The sequence below is a fragment of the Scomber scombrus genome, chromosome 23, assembly GCF_963691925.1.
Source record: "Scomber scombrus chromosome 23, fScoSco1.1, whole genome shotgun sequence".
Classification (NCBI taxonomy): Eukaryota; Metazoa; Chordata; class Actinopteri; order Scombriformes; family Scombridae; genus Scomber; species Scomber scombrus.
Window position 1 is genome coordinate 19,626,427 of NC_084992.1, and position 22,759 is coordinate 19,649,185.

Sequence of the window (22,759 nt, forward strand, 5' to 3'; positions counted from 1 at the left end):
TCAGCCCAACCCTCTAAGGCTCCAGGGCCCATGCTGACACACCGCAGCCACTGTGTATCTGTTAGCAATAACTGCTGTGTGGTTCCCAGGCCGTGGTCAGCAGCAGCTCACAGCCGGCCTGATCGATAGGCAACCCAATAGGAGGGATGAGGCCCATGAATCAACCTGTCTGGATATGAACCAACAACAAGCGCACAAACAGAGACACACACACACGCACACACATACACACAAACACACATATATTTATGCGGCAAGACGCATGCATACAGTAGCTTTGAACATGTACACGTGCTTGCATGTAAAAACAAATAATCCATACTATCCAAACTATCCATACATGGATACCCCCCCATCACACACACACACACACACACACACACACACACACACACACACACACACACACACACACACACACACACACACACACACACACACACACACAAACACATATATAAAATAAATATGTGTTCCTAATTAAAGTCTAAATTCTCCCAGTCTAAGAGGCTATGAAGGAACTGTTAATAATGTATTACATAATATTGGGTCCTTTAATTATAGACTAGATATTATGTAGCCCCATGAGCTCAACACAATGTAACTGAGAACACATGCAAATAGACAAAGCACGAGCAAATTAAGAAGACATCTTCATCAATTTAACAACACATGGGCAGCATTTAGAAAACGTGCTGCAAATTCAGACCACACAACACAATACAGACAACACAGCACATCATAGAAACATGCTGCAAATACACCAAACAGTAATGGAAGTTCTTCCATAGGATACTTAAAAGTGATGAAAATGTTTGGGCACGCTTGTCGTTGCCATGGGTTGTGACTCCATGACATTATTGATGTTTGCTATCCGTCAGTGATGTTGAAAAATCAGTTCAAATGTAAGTGTTTGGTTTATTGTAACATTGTGATTGCATGATTGAGGCCGTATCCAGGTATATTCATCACTTCTAAGTGTCCTCTGGAAACACTTGTGTTATTGTTAGATGTAATTGCAGCACATTTCCATACATGCTCTGTAATGCTTTCTGTGTGTGAGACGTTGAGTAGTTATTAGTTTGGTTTGGCATTTGGTTTAAGGATCCTACACTTTAGAAGTACTACAGTATAGCCCATCTCTATTACCTTGTATGATAAGACATTGTGGGTTTTAAAAAGTATGTTTTCTACCATCTCAGCAGCCAGGTTTATGTTATATCCCATCTCATAAACCATAAGAAAAAAAAAAAAAAGAGCCACCAGTACAAGGGCCAAGAGTCTAGTTGGTAGGGTGCCTGAGGCTGCTGCTTTGCTGTTTTATGGTGGACTAGCTAGTGTTTGATAGGACCCTGGCTTCCTGGTTTGTGGTCTCACACAGTGTGTGAATGTTTCCTGGATGGATGTTTGGATGTCAGTGGCTGGCACAGGATTTCATAGAAGCCCCTCTCCTCTCTCTATATCTCTATCAGAACAGTATTGACTGCATGGCCCACAGTCAACAGTAAAGTGTTGAGTAGAAGTAAGAGATCTGAGGAGATAGTCCAGGTTTTAGGAGGTTGATGACATGGATGCAAGTAATGCATTGATTTCCTCCTTTGTTTCATGTTACTGCTTGTACAAACATTTTATACAGTGGTGCTTTCCATGACTGTCTTTGTCATGCTCATGCAAACAAGTAAAACCTTTGTTTTTTATAGCCTTTTCAAAATAAAGTATAAGTTGTTTTTCTTGATGACATGACGCCTCAGAAATCAGGCCACTGCATGCAGTACTCAGTATAGCATAAACACTGTTGAGTAATGTTCACCACTTTGCAGTATCCCAAACTTGAAGTTGTAGAAAATCCATATGAACTAAGGCAAACATAAAGCACCATTTTGAAGTAGCTCTCCCTTGGTGTTCATATAGGTGAAGGTGGGTGATAAGAGATTAGTGTTTGCACATCATTTGCATTAGTTCTAATCCAAAATCCTTGTCAGCCTGATCATGGTTTCAGAGAATGGAAGCTTTAAGTACCCCATGATAATATTTGAGAGCGATCGCCATTACTTCAAAGCTAAATTGAACAAGTGGAAGAAAAAGTGACATCGTTGCATTTGTAATTTCCTTTCCTTGGCTGACCTGCGGTGTTGCTGTTGAGTAAAGCGTGTGGTGAGGTGGTACTCAGAGGTGATAAATGGGGGCCGGTGGACCCAGAGTGTTATCAGCGCTACTAACGCCTGCAAACCAGAAGAACACAAGGTTTGCTTGAGGGTAGGACACAGCTAGGCTATAAGGCTATGGTTGATATATCGCTACGCAGTCACAATAGGATTCATGTTGTACGGGCTGGGGAGAACATTGTGAGAGCTGGAGGGCCAATAGCTCCGAGAGAGTGTATTTATGGAGAGTGTGAGAGAAAGGGGGAGCCTATGAAATTTATGTCGCTATATGTTTGTGTGCATGATCTAAGAGTCCTTGTGCTGTTTGATATGAATCACACAACATTTTGTGTACTTCATTGAGTATACTGAAAAGTGAAGTATATTCCACTCTGCAGCAGAAATGATTGAGTGTGTGTGTGTTACATGCGCTTGTTAAAAAAATGTTTAAAAAAAGAGTCATGCGTCTTTGAAACGACCGACCAATTAAATCCAATGTGTTCCAGATAGATGACATCATAAAAGTGCGTCATCCTGCCAGTGACTACGCAATGCCCACACGCACACTTGTACACACTGAACAACGGCATGACATTTGCTCACTTTGCTAAAAATATGAACGTCATCACTCATCTGATGGTTTTCTTCTGCCTCATACTTTCTTCCTCTTGTGTGTGTGTGTGTGGATATGCAGTGTGTGGATTTGGATCAGGCTATCCCTTGGAGCAAAATCAAACTGCATTGAGAGTATGTAGGAAAGATCGAATACATATTATCATTATGAACAAAATTAATTTCTAGTACCATTCAGTAGAGATCATGTTACTTGCCTTTCTTTAATAGACAATTCATTAACCAATCTTGTTTACTTGTAAACATGTTAGATAAGAGACAAAGACGTGTGCAACCTATTAAAGTTCATTGTTTATAGCATGTATTTCAATCCCTCTCATTGTTATGTTATCATAATGCTTGAAACAGCCCTCTGAAGAGTCATAAGCGATCCACTACTACCAGTATACAGCTGGCTTGTTTGATGCTGGAACATATGAACACTGATATAGCAACAAAATCCAACACGTACCAAAAATACACCTTCAGTAATAGAAAGTGTTGATGAATGAAAGTTATAATTGTTTAACCGTTTCTGTCTTCCGTTACCTCTCAATTAAGTGTAAAGTTTACATCCTGTTGCCTAAGAGATAATTAATGTAGACGAGACAGTTATGCAACACTTCTCATCTTCTCAACCTCATTGTGTCTCTCCTCCATTTTTTACAAGGCTGGTGTGTCATCACGGATAAAGTGGGTCGCACTTGATAAAAAAAAATTTAAAAAAATAATTTCATGTCAGTTTTTTTAAAATCTTCCTTTTTTCCCCCCTGTTTTTTAGCCCTCTTTTTGTGAGGGTAACTTTAAACACAGCAGTGTGGAGCTTAGGGCAATTAGTAGAATATTCCATGTCCAATCTTTGCCACCCAGTATATTTTAATTTTACTCCATAAACATTTTAGATGGAGGTATTGCCCATTTATCAAACGTCAGATGCTTTTGGTCTGAACGCAGCTTTAGTCCTCTGTGACAGTGAACTGTATATATTTGGTTTATGGACTGCTGGTTGGAACAAAAAAAGACACTTTTTTGTTGCACCTTGGCGTATAAAATCTTAGAAAATTGTCTTTCCCAAAGCCCAAACAACTAATCGATTAATCAGGTATGCATGGTTATATTGGTGTGTCATCGATATTGGCCAATAAAGGCTTTAAAATAAAATATGGGCATCAGTACGAAATTAACATTTCTGTCAATATGGCGGATTGGTTACCCTCTCCTTCGCCACCACCACAGACCGTTTCATTGTGACAGTCCTAGTGCTTCCTCCACAGGTTCCACTTCATACAGCTGCTGGACACACACGCTGCTTTTTCTCACTTTAACCTGAATAACAAACCAAGTTGCTGCTCTGGTTGGATCCACACGGAGAACTAGGGCTAGTGCGAGGCTAGTGTACTGTGGCCCCTTCTGGCAATGCTGTGGCTAACCCTCCACTAGCCTTCAGCTAGCTCTGAAACATCTTGAGCAGACCCAGCTTCAGGCCACCACGAGGGCAAAACTAATCATCAAAACAAAGAAACTAGGCTACCAACACAGCTTAATTCCGGTATAACCCTCCGCTAACTGTAATGGAGTTAAAATAATTAAAATAATTGTGCAGCTCTTCTTGACTTTCCAAATGTTATCAGACTAAATTGATTAAATTCTGAAAGCGAGTCATTTTGCAGGGGTTGTTGTGACATTTGGAGAGGAAATAATCTCAGTTTGACCACTATGTCAAACTGGCTTCAAAGTTCAGCACTCTTCCTGGAGTTTTGCTGGAGGTGTCGTCCATCTGTATATGCAGTCTATGTTTTGCTACCTCCTGCTGCAGCTTGCACCGTTCATAGACTGGATATAAAGTTATATAATGACATTTACGTATGTACTATGGTAATGTTTCACAGTGGAAACATGTTGATGGATTGGTGGGGTTTATCGGGATTAAAGCAGGCCAAACTGGGTCTTGCAGCCAACTTAGCTAGCTAAGAAAAAGCCAGCTAAGAAAATGAAGACAAACAGCAATTTGTGCGCCATAGTTAACTCAGGGAAGATTTGGAGGTACACTAGAAGCAGTCACATGGCCTTGCACATGTGTAGTCTGAAGTGTCTTAATTCTCTTCTTCTTCTGGGTTTTATGGCAGCTGGTGTTGCATTACTGCCACCTTGTGGATGCAAGAATTATCTCAGTCCTGATTGAATTAAATGGTTTGTGATAAGAAAACACATTATTATTTTGCACAGATAAAGAAAACACAATTACATGGACTTTATTAGAAACAATAATTAAAAATTCACAAATGTATTTGCAAATGAAGAATTAATATAAAAAACACAACCCATCTTGTTCACATACATCAAGTGTACATATGCAGGAAGCTTTATGTACATTTTGTCACACATGTAGGAGGATGAGCCATATGCAGGACTTTAGATTCTCAAAAACACACAATTTGATGATTTAATTAAAATGTGCATGTGGATACAGCCTGCAGAACACTACCAATAGCTCAAGACATTGTCACCGACTTAGATTTTCTTACCTACGTGTGTAAATCCTTTGCAGTCTGCCTTTCACAGCACAAGAAATAGGAATTGCCTTGTTTTTGTTCCATCCCAAACAAGGAGGCGTAAAAGAAGAATGATGGAGGTGTGTGGAAGGGAGGGCAAAGAGAAAGAAAAACAGACAAAGAAAATATCTGCATTCCTGTCAGCGTGCGAGGAAGGCAGAAAAGCTCTCAGTTATTAAAGTGTTGACAGCCTCTGACAGCGATATAGCTCAATTTTGCTCCGGCCCCATCAGCGCCTTGACTGGAATTCAAAACAGTCTACATGTCATGCGGAGGGCTGACAGGTGTTTGTGTCCCCTTTACGTTAGAATTGCCAGTAATAAAAAATAAATAAATAAACAAATAGAAAAGAGATATTCTGTCCATTCCCAGCAGCCCACTTGTTTGATGCAGTAGCGTAAGGGAAGCTGATTTGCCAGGACTACACATTCTCACTCATGTCGAGGTTTTTGATATGCACTCCAATTTGTACGGCTGCCGGCTGTTGGACAAAATATGAAGTATTATATGCCAAATTCTGACTTCAGTGACAATGCTTCAAAGTTTAATATTGAAAAATGAGACTTGGCAACTTTTATGTCAGGTGTTTCTAAGTGATTACTTACTCCTGTTATGTTGCGTGCAACCAGTTTAGTCAGACTGGGATTCAGTTCAAAATATGGTGGACTGTGTGATATGTTGCAGTCTTTAAGCTGCTTGACCAGGTTTGTTTTGCATTGGTGTTTTTTTTTTTTAGAAAATACTGTATATATTTCTAAAAGAAGATTCATTTTCAACTATTTTGGAATTTATTTTGAAAAGTTGTTGTTCCCTGTCCAGAGTAAAGTAGTTTATAGTAATTGTGAAGATACAAATAAAAAAGAAGACAAAGTCGTGTTTAAGCTACAGAGTGGCTGCTCGTATTGTATTTTTAAAAATACAATTTCTGAATGGATTTTTCTATGAATGTTTTTTTCGTCTTTTATTCAAGCACAGACAATGCCGCTCTTACTTAGGAACCCATAAACTATCCCTTTGTACATGCGTAAGACTTTGTTTACAGTTTCCCTTTTTACTCTGTGTTTCCTGTTAACTTAAACATAAATAGTTGCTGTTGACCTCTAATGTGCATTCTACCCTTTTAGAATGAATTCTCTTCCAAGGACACTGTGCCATCTACACAGAACCTTTGATAAATGCCTGAGGGTGTAACCAAGGACTGCTCTGATTCACAGGGGCCACAGTGACAAACAGCCTTTACTGTGTAACATGGTTTAATGGGCATAGCAGTGGACGACCTTCCATACGACTTACACAACATCTTCATCATTGTAAGAATGCGGGGTCGGTGTTGTGTGACTCGGAATGAATGTTTTCGGTATGTGTGCGTGAAGGGAAGCTATGGCTATATATGGCGGTATAGAGACAGTCATATTTGAATCTATGTTGCCTGATTTTCAGGGTCTTTGAGAATACTCGGTGGATAGCAATGGACGCATTTCTGGGTATTTTGTTCTATGGAAACTATCATTGTTACTCAGATATCCAGAATGCAATTTTTTATATTGTTACAGACAATTACATGATGCTTTTTTAATAATATGGACTATATATTTGCAGTATAATGCAGCCGAAATTTGTGTCAAGCACATATGGTGATCAGGTTCAGTAAATGCATATGAGGCTCATCAAGGGTCTAAGCTGTACAGGTTGTAAAGCCCTCTGAGGCAAATTTGTAATATCTGGCTATATAAATACAACTGACTTTGATTTGAAGTAATCTAATAAATTATGGAGAGTTTTGGAGGCAAAAGCAGCTACTTTGCCTTGAACTGAATGTCCAATACTAAGTCTGGAGCTGAATTTTCTTAAAAACAGAGAAGCAGCATACTGATGTCAAAATGAAGACGCAAATAGCTGTTTGTTACAGTTTTGCAGGGAGAAGGGATGTCATCCTGCATGGTTCATATGATTAAAGTTGTATATAGTACTCTGTCATTTGTTTATCCTCAAAAACCTTGAGGCACAGTAGATACCATTAGTGTCAGTTAGCATCTCCACTGAAGTTATTCACGCTACATTGAGCTGGATTTGACAGCTAGCTGGTCCCCATAGTGGCATGCAACGCTTTCATTATTCAGCAGACCAACATGCTCTTCCAGAGTCAGTGGGCACTACGAGTATTTTGAAACTGCTGTTGTTCTTACAAAAATTGTTTATATTTTAAACATTTCAGAATATAACCGTAGCGAAGCAAATGCAGAGTTTTTCTTATTTTGTCATAAGTAAAACTTTTGTGTAGCGCTATAGCAATTCCACTGTAGAAGTTCACTTTAATATTTCATACAAGGCACCAGCCGTAAACTTGTAGTGGAAACAGATAAATGAAGCGCATAGGGAGCAGAAAGGTTAGCAAAGGAGAAAAGAAATTGAGATTGCTCAATAAAAATAAAAATCTGAACAACAAAAGACACAATTTCTTCAGTAGGATGTTTTCAGGTCTGTTTTTCCTGTTATGAGATATCCTCAAAACTACTATAATAAATACAGTACAAGGTGTGCTGGAAATTGCATTAAGTACTCCTGGATCATAACTGCTAAACCATGAGGAATAGAATCAAGTTGTTTCCAGAGTTCATTTAAACCAAGGAACCCAGGCTTATTCTTCTGGAGAGTTAGATGAAAGAGATTGATTTCAATATCTTATATTATCTTATCTTAGCAAGTCAAAGTAGTTGTCTTCCACTTCAATGCTGTATAAAAGAAAAAAAAAAAAACCCAAAACAAACAAACATCCTAACAGTCTCTTATATTAAAATACAAATTAATCCTCACCTATTTAAAAAAAAAAAAACACTTTAAATTGATTTATGATAATAATATCTATTTTCTGTGATGCTCCAAAAGACCCACACTGTTTTGTCTCCACACACTGATTCTCCTTGGTTGCTTGTGCCTCTGCTTTGCATCCTGACATTCCCCTCTTTCTATGTAATCACCATTCTAAACAGGTTGTAATCAGCCTGGCTGTGGAGAGGCTGAATCTGAAGCCTCTGCTCTGATTGGGAACAACAACATACCTTTTTTTATTTCTTTCCCCTTCACAGTTGACAGACACGTACAAAACATGTTGAGCATGTTATTATTAGTATATTTTTTTCTCTCAACAAAAATGGAATTGGAAATGTGGACACACTTAATGAAAGAACTGTAGGGAATAAGACAAAAATGAACATAGGACATCAAAATAATTTAAGAATGGAAATAATGAGTGAAAACACTACTGAAAAGTACGCTGCTTGTGTAAATCTCATTCATTTGCAGAGAGAATCCAACACTGCTAGTTTTACCTTTTATCTTTAAATATTAACTACACTTTGACAGGAACAGCAAAGCTAAAAATACAAATATCATGTATTGTTACACAAAGAAACTTGACAAAGCTGAGGGAGACAAGCACAAAGAGAATTTAAAGAATTTATATTACAGGCTTTTCTTTTGTATTTTTCAATTCTTTCCCCCCTCCATCAACCCTGCTGTAATGTAGTTGTTGATGTGGGGTCTCTCAGTTTCTTCACTCTTGCCTTCGAGGTGGTGAGCTCATTGCTATTTCTCAGCAGGCTGTTTCTTTTAGCTGGAGGCTCTCTTGGGTGGGAGCATGTTACATTTCGGGAGCCCTTTGTGTCCTTTTATTGGTTTCAAAGTCAGCTGTAGGAGTATTTTGTGAGCACATTTACTTTGCTGCAGATGTGTGGATTCAAGCAGAGTTATAAATATCAGTGTGAGGCTGACATGTCCATTTACTTTTATGTTGAATCAGCTCATAACACAAGGCTGAAAATGTTTGATTTATCATGGGTGGTCACCTATTGTTCATGATTACATTTAAGCATGCTTAAAAAAATGTTATCAATCATTAGTTGTAAAAAAAAAAAAAAAAACAAAAAAAAAAACTTAATCTAGTTACAGTATCTACACAATTGGAACACAAGTGAGGTTTAAAGCAAATTTAAGAACACATGCAAACCACATTTTCACAAACATCAAATCATCATCATGTATTATGGAGCCACTTTTACTCATATATTGGCTGCACATATATTCATAGTGTAAAAATGGACCATAGTGCCAATTTGTGGGGAAAAACCTGTGATTTTAAAATCATCATTTTAGTCTTTTTTTTATTGATGCATATATTGACTTTTGGCAGCTGTGGTCCAAAAACCTTGATATCTTTATCGACCTTTAAAAACCCATATATGTGTGATCTTAGCACACTTTTGAACCTCCTTTTTTTAAACACTGTGTAGCTTTGTCATACACACACACACACACCTGGAGTATCCACAGTACATTGTTGTGAGCAGCAGAGTCTTTTCCCTAGGAACCGTTCACAGCAGGTCCACCTCAGATGAATTCTGTCATTGTCGTCCACAGAAAAGCCTCTGTGTGTTTGATGCAGTGTTACAAACGCTGCAGCTCACTGTCCAAAGGCTTTTAATTGTGTTGGGAAGCCACAGGCCTTTTTTGTACAACAAGGCTTGTGACAATACAGCTCTGATTGTGCTTTTGGACAAACAATAGCGCTGTGATTTGAGCCACCCAGCCAGTGATTGCTGCCAGAGCAGACTTTTCTGACTTTTTGTTCTTGTGATGGAGGTGGCAGGGGAGACGACATCAACATCCTCCACATGAAGCGCTTCAGATTGGGGTTGGTTGTGTTTGTCAGTGGGTGGGTGGCTGGCTGTTTACTTTTATCATTCTCTCAGACTCTCTCCATGTTTGTTTTTCTTTCCAGGAGATGCCCTTTGTCAACCCTTTAATTTTTGATCCACGCAGCCTGAAAATACCAAGTGTATTTGCCTTTCTTTGTATGTATGTAATTTAAATCCCCAGCGGCTAACAACAGGGCTACGTAGTGACTTAATGACTGATCCCACTGTTAGCGATCACAACAACTCTTAAATGTAAATCTGGACAAGTGAATGCAGATTTACATTTAAGACCATGCACATGGGAAAGTATGTTTTAAAAGAATCAAAACTCAGCACCAGCCAAAGTCATTAGTGAGCAACTATAATTTGATTAACTACCCAGTTAACCCCCTCCTGATCCTCTCTATTATGTTCTATTTGTGCTATGAAGCAGTGAAAATTATGCATGTAACTTTAAAAAAAAAATGAAACTAACAACCTGCCTCTTTCAATTCTAGTAATAATAGGAAAATGTTAGTTTGCAATATGGCTGCAACAATATCACAGTCCTGGCTCTGTGGGCTGAGTGGAAGTTGAGGTCACAGTGAAGGACAGGAGGTGTGGTGGATCTGTTAGCTGTGGGTTAGAGGAGGCCGACAGATGAAACACAGCCAGGGTTGAGAGCTCAGTATTTGGTCATCGCCCGCCACTCTACAGTGCCTCCACCTGCAGCAGGTGGTGCGACCCGAACACTTGACACACACTCAGCCAGACAGAGTGATAGATGACTGTTGGCCCACTTTGTCATGAATGGGTCAGTATGAATGCACACGCTCATAAATGGCATCCCATCAGAGCCATTGCCCTGCCTCATACCTAACAGCTGCCCCTTTGGCTCAGCGTCACTCCCTATTTAGCTTTCCTTTTTTAGCAATTTCTAATCTATTCAGCTCAATAACAAATACTTCCCATTGATGTGTTTAATATCTTTACACACAGCTGGCTTTTCCTCTGCTGGCCTGACCTGGTTGATCTCTAACATAATGAGCTAATAAATGTGTTTGGTAATATCCGTCTTCTCACAACGCAAACACAAGAATTCAGTGAGATTGGACTAGTGACTAAATGCAATCAAAGTCTGCACTGGAGACACAAAGTGTTTGCGCGGGCGTCAGTGCGCTCATGCATGCTTGTGAGCCTGCATGTGTTGAAGTTTCTAGACTAATGAGGCTTCCCTCCAGGCTCCACTGACATCAAAATACACCGACACACTGCAAGACAGATATATTTGATGGATCTGTTCTGCTACCTCACCAACTGACAGGCGTACAGGTAGCTTGGCACGGGTGCCAACAATGAATATTCACAGCAATTTTGCTGTTATTATCACAGTCATGTTTTACATTGTTTCCCTGAGTAAAATCCTCAATCTTTTCTCTCTAAAGACTGTTATTTTTTTGCTCCGAATATACCTTAAAAATATCTTAGAATATCAGATATTCTGTTTTTAGAAAGTGGGAGTTCAAGGAATAAGGCAGTGCTTTGTTCAGCAGAAGTGATTAAAAAAAAGAGACCTTGGTCATTTGGGCATAAAGAATATTTAGAGATTTATCATTTTCTTCATTAGTTAGTTGGCAGAAGCAGTTCAGGCATGGAACACACCAGTAATGTGGAGGCTGTCATCATTTCACTTGATCCACAGAAGGATGTGTTGAACAGTGACCTGACAGGGAGGATGCTCTGCTAATGTGAGGTTGTATTATGAAACTATTTGATTATACTTTTTGGTTGTTGCAGTTCATGTTTAAGGTTGACTGTTCTGAAGTCACAGGCAGAAGCAATAGATATTCAAGCATGCAGGTTTATTTTATTCCTGCCTAGATTGATAGCTATAATAGCATGCAAAGTGTGTCTGCTTTATCCAGAGCACTTACACATACTATGACTGCATGCATTTTTAGCCTTTTATTTATAATATTCCTATCTACCTAGTAATGCAGGAGTGTAAAAAAAACAAAACACCAGGACAGTATCGCCTTCATCTTTGAACGTGTTCCATTCAAACAGCAATCACTGTTGGTAAATGTAGACGTTATGTACTATTCTATTACCAGCACAGCATTTCAATCACTTGTTCCCCAGAGACAGCTTTTGTATTTGCGACAAATATGCAAATATTCAATGAAAAGCAGGAAAAAAATCTACTTACAGGCATTGAGAATTCATCTAGGAAGATGACGATACAAAACATGTTTTATGGCCTGGGTTAAGTGAATGATAAAATTGCAGGTAGGAAGCGTGTGTGGGCGGACAGATAGATAAAGGGAGAAGCGGAAAGGTAGAGCGAGAGAGAGAGCGGACTGGTGAGATGGCAGGATTGCGTTGGAGGAGGAGAGGATGGCAGGAGGGTGAAGCTGCTTTCTTCTCTTGGCAGGGTAGATGAGGAGGGTAGGAGAGCAGGGAAAGGCTGGAGGTGGGCAGAGGAGCATACTCACTGTCTGATTCAATTAACAACACATACTAGAAACAAAGGTGCCGCTGCTGGGCTATAGATACAGCAACATATCACTTCTGACATCAATTTTTTATTACAGCTTAGATGTTAACCACTGCTGTCTACTTATGATATGACAAGAGGTAAACAACACTGTCTTATATGTATGTTGTATATTTTTAGTCATACATCTGGGTTTAGAAATGTGCTTTAGTAGAAGTTTACTGAAACCTGTATCAAATCATTGTTCACTCAATGTCCACTACAGGAGATAACATAGCTTGAAAAAATGTGGAAGGCAATGCAATGTTTGGATCATAACACTAGGCATGATGTGACGGGGAGAAATGATGTGAAGATGAATATGTCTGTATGGAGTAATACTAGATACTCGTTGGGCCATGGGAATTAGCCTGCTTCCCTCCTTAGCTACGACGTCTTTGATTAAGGCACATATTGTCTTTACAAGTGTAATCAAAGGCCGTAATAATAAAGCTTCCTGTAGCGTATGACACAGAATAAAGATTTACTGATCCAGTGGTAATGTAGAATATAAGGAGAACTTCACCACGGCTGTCATTACGTATCTGTATGGTGGGGTCCACATTACTTTGATAATGGAAACAGAAATATAACTTTGGCATACAGCAAGGACTCTGGAATTGGATTTTGATAGGGATAGTGAGGATGAAGACTCCCCACATCTTAAGATTTTCATATTGCCTGAGGCAATCCACTCATTCAGCCCGACGGAGCTCATAAAGAGAAGAGAGGGAAAGTGTACGTTTGGAGTCTCTCCGTTATTCTCTGCTTGATTTGATTAGGGTGTTCTCCATGGCTAAAATTAACTCCACTGGTTTGGACAGTTCTCAGGAATAACTCTAGTGATTGCACTGATGATTTATTTTTATTCATAAACTTTTACCCCATTTCGTGTTTTTTTTCTTCTCTCTCTCTCTCTCTCTCTTTCCTGAAGAGGAGGAGAGCAGCAGTCGTGCTATAGAGTAATGCCAACAGTTGAAACCAACAGTAATTTGTTATGATTCACTCGCTGCTGGTGGGAATTTTTTTTCATCTCTCGGTTTTAACTTTTCGTAGCGAATATAACATTAAATATTTGTTATTCTCAAGCTGATAGAATTTACTGATGTTTTCCACACAAGCTTCAAAAGTCTATTTGAAGAGTTTCATTCAAACATTTAATATCCACCAAGTGAAAGAAAAAAGGCTGCACTTTAGGATACTAAGTCATTTAAGTTCTTGGGTAAATGATAGTTAACTTAAAGGAAAACATTGATGCTTCAGTTGTGAATGCCTTGTGGATGCTCAGCCTTGTGATAGAGATCTGTCATTAGTTTTCCACCAACTCTCTGTAGTTGTACCCGTGTGCATTGCAGTGAATCCTCACACCAGCCCAGATGTAGGGTGTTTGTGTTTATTATATAGAAAGGGATTAAATCTACAGGTACGCAGTAAATTAATCTGCATCACATTTCTTTATGAAAACCAGATCTGCATCCTTCCTCCCGCTCTACAGATTTGAATCTGATACTTGACTGCATCTGTCTGTGTGCTGAATGACATTTCTGCTGAGGGGAAACTTCAAGAGGGACTCCTTTTGATTTGGCTTATGAGTGTCCTGACAAAGTCAATCATCTGTTACAGCTCAAAATCTGTTGTACACAAGCTCTGTGGTTTCTGTCACTCTCTCACCAAAGCTCACTGACACTGCTTTTTGATAACACAATACTACAGACCACCCATTATTAGTTCAGACTGGACAGCTCTTTCTCTTGTGCGAGTTCATTTTTGAATGTGACTATTGGAAAGCAGGTGTTTCTCCAGCTCTTCAACAGAAAATCAAAAGGAGGCTCTGTCGAGACCAATTTAATCGCTTTGGGTTTGCTACAGCACAACTCCGACATAGTAGAAATTAAAGAAAATAAGTGTAATCTACCAAATAGATTAAGGACAATATGCTGATGAGTTGTTTTCTTGAAATCCCATCTCTACCATCACCCGATTCTTTGAAAAGACATTTTGGAGTCTCTTAAGTTGAGCTCCTCACTGAGTTGTGTTAGCCTGCATACAGAAATAACAATTTGTCAGCATAGATCATTAGTCTTTGTTGAGCCTCTACTGTAGTTTTACTGGAGAGAGTGGTCATTACACTGTGTACCACAGGTGGTCTGACTCTGCAGGACCTGGTCTTGGATCACAAACAGCATCCAGTCTGATGCACTGCCAAGCACTGGTCTATAATTACATTACATCCATCCTGCCTAATAAAGGCCAGAGCCTGAAGCTACTACTAGTGTAGTCTAATTTCACTTTTTTGGGATGTGGTATGTATGCATGCATGATTGAACGTGTGATGGATTACAAGCATCGGAATGGCAATGACTTTACTTCCAGAGCAAGCACAGTTGTTGGTTTGACCTGAAAACCGCTTTATACAGTGCATCTTTTTAAATTAGAAATGTGTCTTGAAATTTATTGCCATGTGATGCTCCTAAAAACAAACACGCCGACACACACACACATACATACACACGCACACGCACACACACACACACACACACACACACACACACACACACACACACACACACACACACACACACACACACACACACACACTTATATGTCCATCACAGCGTTCCACTTCATATATATGCAGGTCTGCTTTCTGTGCATGTTCTTATTATTACAAACCTCCTCATTGCCCTCCATGTCAGCCCATGCAGCTCATTAGGGCTAAGGGCATATCTTGACTCTACCATCGTCATGGCAACACTAGAATTAAACTTCTCAGGGCATTTCAGTATGTTTCCTTGCTCTCGCCTCCCAGGCACTTAGAAAGTGGTGTGGAATTTCTATGTTTTTTTTTTTTTTTTTTTTTTTTTTTTTTAAGTGTGCAGCTGTATCCACAAGAGCTGTGCTGAGAATAATGTGCACTGTGTGGCTGTTCAAGGTTGTACATGTACATACATACATGTATGCACGTGTGCATGTGGGAAGGGGCAAAGATTACCATGACCTGTGTGTGGTTCCATATCCACTTGTCTTCGCCTTGAAACCCGTATAAAAGTTGTCTGTCGGCAGCAGTAGCCGGAGCCACTTATCTACCTGATGGGATGAGAGCAGAGTGGAGCAGCAATTTGTATGCACAGAAACACTCTGCTGTCACAGGGTGGGCTAACCCAGGAGATTAAGAACCCGTAGAGGCTTTAGTGTCGGAGAGAGATCATGTTTTGGTCCTAGTGATCAGCACTAGCTGCCACCTGACAGCGTGATAAACAGGGGACTCAGACGCCACATCTCGGTTGATTTAAATAACCCCTCACACTCACCTGACTATTAACGGCGCCGCAGCCACTTTGAAAGATGCACTCTCAATGCCTCATGAAATATCTCGGTAAGGGATGAAAAAGGGAGGAAGAAGATGATATACAGCAATATATAAAGAAAGGAGAGAACATTTACTGTATGGGATTGGGATCAAGTGATGGGGAAAAAAGCATGTATCACCCACCACCCATGATGCCTGACCATGTTTTAAATGGTTGTTCAATCGATATCTGTCAGTATTTAATTTTAAATTTGTCAGAACCTGTAATTATTTGTTAGTTAGCTTGATTTTTCTGAACAGACTCAAACGGCAACAGTGAATGAAAGCAACTTCATTTTCCTCCTCTGTCACATGTGTGAGTCTGTAGGTTTGTGGGTCTACTTGTCATACTAAAGTAGGTTTATGTCCTCTTTTGGTCTGCAGTTTATTTCTTTGATTTGTCTGTTTGTCAATAGCTGGGTCCGTTGTAAAGGGCAATATTCTCAGTGTGGACATTTTCAACCCAGTTGGCTTTTACTGCACGACTGGCAGTATTACTCAGCATGGTTTACCAACCTTCCTCCAGGCTTCTCATAGGGAGAGGTGACATTGGCTTTAATGACATATGTCTTTGTTTTCAAGAGCTTGAGGCCAATGCATTCAATAACTTTAATCTGGGTTTTGGACAGAAGAAAAAAAAAAAACATCAGCATGAGAACGGATTTTTCCTTCAAATGAAGGCAGTCTTGTGTGCTTACAGTGGTGGATATGCTTTGTGTTGGCCCTTTGGGATGCATGTAAGTAGGCCTTATCCATAATTCCTTATAGGGCCTGCTTTGTTGTCGCAAATAGGATTCAGTGTCCACTAGACAAGCACTAATCCAGAGGAACTGTATGTAGCTTTTTAGTCATATCAAGATTTACAGTATAGTGTTAGCCTCTTATATTAACCTCGCCTGATTTAATTTCTCTCCAGTTCAATAAGTTGGCAGAGAATAAACAAAGGAGTGTGCCAGCTAGTCTATTATGACTATAGGGTTCCTAAAATGTATAATCAGGCATACTGTAGCTGTACGATGAGGCGTTATCAGCAGAGTGTGCACAGCTTATTATCTTGGCTTAGTCTTTTGTTAACTGCCTTCCTACAAGACCCTTTTAACACCTGATGCCAACAAACACTCATAACAATCCCTGCGGATGGTTGCACAGAGATTTAAGATGTGGATAGAGAAAATTAGACAGAGGGATAATGACTAGGTGATGGAGAGAAATAGATGAATAAAGAAAAATGGAGGGAGGCATCTCAGTTGGGGGAACATAATGGATCTGAACTTAATCAGCAATCAGCATTAATGTTGATGTAGCTGTGTTTATTCAAATTAATCATCAAGGACAGGACACCCCCCCCCCCTCCCTTTGCATGCCAGAAGAGCGGAGAATTTGTCTCCGCAGTGCCTTGCCAAGGAAATTGATGATGAATTACTCCGTTTATCAAGTCGCCCCCATTAACGAGCCTGCTGACGGCCCCGTCTCCGTCCCAGAAGACGTTTTCTTTGGCGTCAACGGATGATAATTTAGATCCTCAAGATTTTTTTTTTTTTTTTTACACTTCCCCGCTCATCGCCTCAGTGAAAAGTGAAACTGCAACAAGCTTCAGCGGTAATGGCTAGGTGTGATGCTGAACCCTAATGCATTTCACTTAACATCTCGCTGATTAGATAAGTGGATGAGTAGCAGCGGGAAGAGCAGTTACACCAAAGTGAAAAGGCAAGTGTGTGCATAAATCCCAGGGTGTCTTCTCTGGCAGCTGCGGGTAAACACAGATTAATGTTGTTCGACCAACACATCACAGAGGATGTGTGCTTAGATAATCAAGATCTACTCCGGATATTGAAGCTCTGTTCAGATAAATTCTTGTCAAAGTTCCTTTCCCATAATCTCGGATCAGCATTGTCTATCCCGGATGAATTTAAAAATAAATCAGGCTGAATGCAAACAGTGGAATAAAGTTCGAGTCGAGGTTAGAAGTGCCAATAAATAAAAGTAAAATCTCTTTCAAACCCATCTTTACACCACCATTGGTTTAACTGAACAGAGGTAAGTATTTGGCTTAGTTCAGCAAAGCCAGGTCTTCCTTGTCAGGCTTTAGATTGAAACTAAATGAAAAACATTGGCGATTCATTAACCACCGACCTTCCATGAGAGATGGATGGCTGAGGATGGCAAAAAAAAGAGGTAGGGAAAGAAAAAGAAGCAATCAGATGAAAGGATGAAGAAAAGCTTGTGGTGGAGGAAAAATGGCTAGATATCGGAGAGCACATTTCTTGTGTAGGCCATTTGTCATGTACAGCTGGAATGGGGAAGGGGAGAATGAATGGAGGTGCGGAGGGGACCGACGAAGGAGAGGCAGGAGAGAGTTGGAGGCTGGGGAGTGATGAACAGTTGGCCCATCCCATCAAGGATGCCTTCTAACCTGTGCTACAAAGAGGGGCATCCATCACACAGGCAGGCAGTAGTGCTTTACACACATGCACAGACATAGAAACACACGGCTCACATGCTGGGCTCACACTCACAAAGGGCACAGTGATCACAGCCAGGGGCTACTGTGCATCACCCAGCAGACTCTATTACACCCTGAGGGCCGGGGTGATGTTCCACTAAACCATTTTTAAGGTCCAGGGTAGGGTACAACAAAGTGCTGCTTTTCATCATCAATTTCATCAGTCAGTGTATTTGTTAGTATTTTTCTAAAGTTTTTTTTTGACTCATTATGATAATGCAGAAGCTCCACATCAATAATGACAGAAGCCAATCTCTTATTTGTTCCACTTGAATTCAGTGACATATTAGTACAGGAGAGCTTTATTTATTGTAAAAATGAAAAGCAAAATCGGTGATGCTTGAATTTTGTTGACAGTGTGACTATTTTAAATATAGCTAATTGTTTTATTCAATCCCACAAAGGTTAGCATTGTCAAGATGGTTTAGAAATGTGTCAAAGTTCACCAAAATTGAAGCACATTTACTTTGCTTTTGTTAACAAACTCACTGATTGCTGCAATTGCATTAAAATGAATTGATTTCACTCTATAAATTCAGTGTTACAAATTGTGATGTGAGTCCATATGATTATGTTTCTTAGAGTAAATGAACACACTTTTTGTGTTAGATAGTGTGTGTTATTGTGTTCTGCGTTTTGTTTCAGTGCAGGGTTTTCATCCCTGGAGGAAATGCGTATATATTCCTCATGCTGCAGGCAAGCATTTATCTGCACAACCTTGACACTTGCCCAGCTGTGTGTCAAATGAGCCGCACGTCTTCGGTGAAAATGTGCATTTCACACTGGTGTGTGTGTGTGTGCAAATTAAAGCCCGTTCATCTGTTTCCTCCGTGGTCGGCCTGTTTACAATACGGGGACAAAAGTGTCGCTCTCAGCTTGGCAGATGTTGGTGCTAACGCTGCTCGACTGTTCACTCTTAATCATGTGGGCACACGTCAGACACCCCGCTGCTGCTGCAGTTATGGATTGGTCTCTTCCAGCTATTGACTGTGGGCAAAGCTGAAGGCTGGGGAAAGGCTGATAAAAGACACCTGAGTGTGTGTGTGGCACGCCAGGGCCCTGGCTGTGGTTTTTATTGACTAACTGGCCCAATCAACACTCTGAGCCGAAGGGGAGAGCTTGTTAGCAGCCATGTACTGCTTAGATGCCTCCATGATGTAAGAGTGTTGGTTGGTGGATGGTTGGGGGTTCGGTGTGTTGGTGTAAATTTCAATGTGAGTTCAAGAAGATAAAAGCAAGGGCAGAAAAAAGTCACACACCAGTGCAGATGCAAGAACATGTAACACATGGGTTACATGCGATCACCCCTGTCATAAGTCTCTCACTCCCCCACTATACCTGCAGTTCATTAAACATGTGCAGTTGATTCCTTCACTTTTTGTACATTTGTGTTATACATTTAGAAACATGTTCTTTAAAATGTTGAAATAAAATAAATACTTTTTAAAAAAAATCATAAATAATATTCAGATTGGTACATTTGTGAGTTGAAATTCCTCATTAGATTTCTTCTTTGAATGTACAGTATTTATAATCTGATGGAAACTGAATGTGTTAGTCACATACGATTGAATGGATAGTACACTATTCTTCTGCACAGTGTCTATACAGCTCTCTTGCTGGTTCAGTTCTGCCTTTAGTCTTCATAGTCTTGTTCATTACTACTTACTCTTCTAGTCATGTCGCTTTCTTTCTTGTCTGCACTCTTCTACAGTGTCTGATTAGCTAAAGGGCAGGTTGGCTATACATTGCAGTTTCAGTATTTTCTGATGTAGAAGGAGCTTCAGTTTATTTTCTATGAATTTATTTCTGAACCAATCATAGAGTTTGTGGCAATACTGACAACAGCTGCTACTTCAGCTCTGGGCTATTTGGCTTAAATCATTATCACAATATCAAGGATATTTTCTGTTTTGGCTGTATTTCATGATTTGGAAACAATATGCAAGATAAAAATCAAACATCATCAAACTGATGTTCAGAGGAATGAACTGTGCTCCACTGATATGTGTTATTTGACGCCGAAACCTTCAAGAACTTAAGTGCAATTCTCGCCCACTTGTGGGACACCAGTGCATAGGAAGGTGTGCCAACCCTGTCTCCAGGCTCTAACTAACCGTAGTGTTATTGTGATTCATGTAAACACATGCAGACCAGAGGAAAGAGACTGGAGTTGTGGGAAACCTTTTTAAATCATTCATGCTGTCCTTCTTTACAGACTCTGGACAACAGCATATGTTTAAACTTAACTAGATTATTTCTGCCTCAATAAAAGTTCTGCCTCCTCAGAGACATGTTTGTACAACTAAATCTCCAAACTTTTTCTTCTTTTTTTTTCACCTCTAAATCTCCAAACTGTTCTTAATCCACACCCCTAAAAGCTGTTGAAACATTTCACAGGTTTGGGTTTTATTTGTAGAGACAAAGAGAAGAGGAGGAAGAAAAGAAGGTGCATTTGGTCGGGATATGCAGAGAAATGACACCCTTGGTTAAGTATTATTAAAAATGGATGAGGGCATTACTTGCTTTTTTCAGTATCTGATTTAGAGTTAATGAGGGAAATTAGAGCGAGGGGAGGAGAAAAAGACTGATTGTACCAGGTAATGGGAAGGCAACTCAGCTGTGGTGCTTGGAGCCTTTGTTGCCATGGAGATCAGTGGGGAGGCAATTAGAAATGTGCAGATCGTGTTTGAATAGTGTATGCATAATTGATTAAAATCTTCTACGGTGTGGCTATGGTGGTGTTAGTTGGAAATTCTTTATTAGGAATAACCCCTTGAGATGACCCATCTCATTTTCATAGTGGTCCTAAACAACAATAATACAATATAGGCACAATTAGACAAAACATTTAACAGAAAACAAATAACAATAATTACAAGAATATAGCCGGAAGCAGTCATTTGCGGGTTCAAACCGTTTTATGCTGAACACAAGGAATCAAGTCAATTGGCTAAAATGAAAGTGGTGGGCAGCAATGAGTGGGTTTTAGGCTTCACAAAGATGGCCAAAGTCACTTGAGCTAGTTTAATTCTGTTTAGAGGAGTGCGACCAATCACACACAAGTTTCATCTTCACAAAGCCTGCATCATTTCAATAACTACACACTTAAAGTTCCACCATAGAATTTATAATAGAATAACTTATTCTCAAGCAGAGTTATATTTGCAGAAATACACTCAAAATGTAAAGACTGAATACTAATAACTTAGAAACCAGATGAGAGGACACGTATGCTAGTGATGATTATTATGGACATTATTAATCCACTCTGCGATGAATATTGTCTGTCTGTGTTTTGGCTTGTCTTTTAAAGTACAGTCTGTGAATTATAGGTTTGCATTAATCTGCTTTGGTTTCTAAAGCTGTGAGAAAATAGTCTAGATACTGTTCTCCCATATTAAACTAGTTTTCTTCTTTCTCCAGTATTCTGTGGTGCCTACTCTCTTTTTATGGTCCAGGGGCAATCAAAGCCTCATTGATGTTTCTCAGTTTTGTTGTTGTTTTGGGGTTTGGTTTACAATGTTGTTGACCTTCATTTGCACAGCAGCTTCCTCTGGGGAACTATTTTTAGCTGCACAGCTGGCACTTGGCACACTATGATTGTGTTATAAAAAAGTATGCGTGTACTATATAAAATACATCTCTTTTAATGTCTGTGCGAATGTGTTTTCCATATGCTTCATTTTGAGACTACTTGAATTCAGTTACAGTACATGCATTTTCCCATCAAAACAAGTCTGACAATCATCAGGAATAGAATTTTGAATATTTTACATTAGAATGTTCATTCTAGCAGAAGCTCAGGGATTGTTACTGATCAGTGAGTACAAGTAGTTATTTTTTTCCCGTTTACACAAATCCTGTGCAAAATATTAAATTATACACCGATCAGCCAAAACATTAAAACCGCTGACAGGCGAAGTGAATAACATTGATTATCTCGTTCAAATGGCACCTGTTTAGGGGTGGAATATATTAAGCAGCAAGTGAACAGTCAGTTCTTGATGTTGATGTGTTGGAAGCAGGAAAAATGGGCAAGTGTGAGGATCTGAGCCACTGTAACGAGGGTCTTACAGGTCTTGTTGGGCCTTCTCAGTATGCAGTGGTCAGTACCTATCAAAAGTGGTCCAACAAAGGACAACTGATGAACCTGTGACAGGGTCATGTGCTCCCAAGTCTCATTGATGCATGTGGGGAGCGAAGGCTAGTCCATCTGATTCGATCCCACAGAAGAGCTGTTGTAGTTCAAATTGCTGAAAAAGTCAATACTGGCTATGATTGACAGGTGTCTGATTACATAGTGCATCACCCAGTCAGTTAGGTGGTTTTAATGTTTTGGCTAATCTATTAAAGGATATTTACTTTGTCTTAATGTATGTTTCAGGAA

The 22,759-nt window shown here is 39.7% G+C and overlaps 1 protein-coding gene across 1 annotated transcript in view; it reads left to right on the forward strand.

Moving 5' to 3' along the window:
- Positions 1-22,759, forward strand: part of nrxn2b (neurexin 2b) — a 590,949-nt gene that overhangs the window by 144,876 nt on the left and 423,314 nt on the right. The window contains 1 exon segment of the mRNA XM_062444511.1: positions 12,429-12,454. Coding sequence (XP_062300495.1) covers positions 12,429-12,454 — 26 coding nt within the window.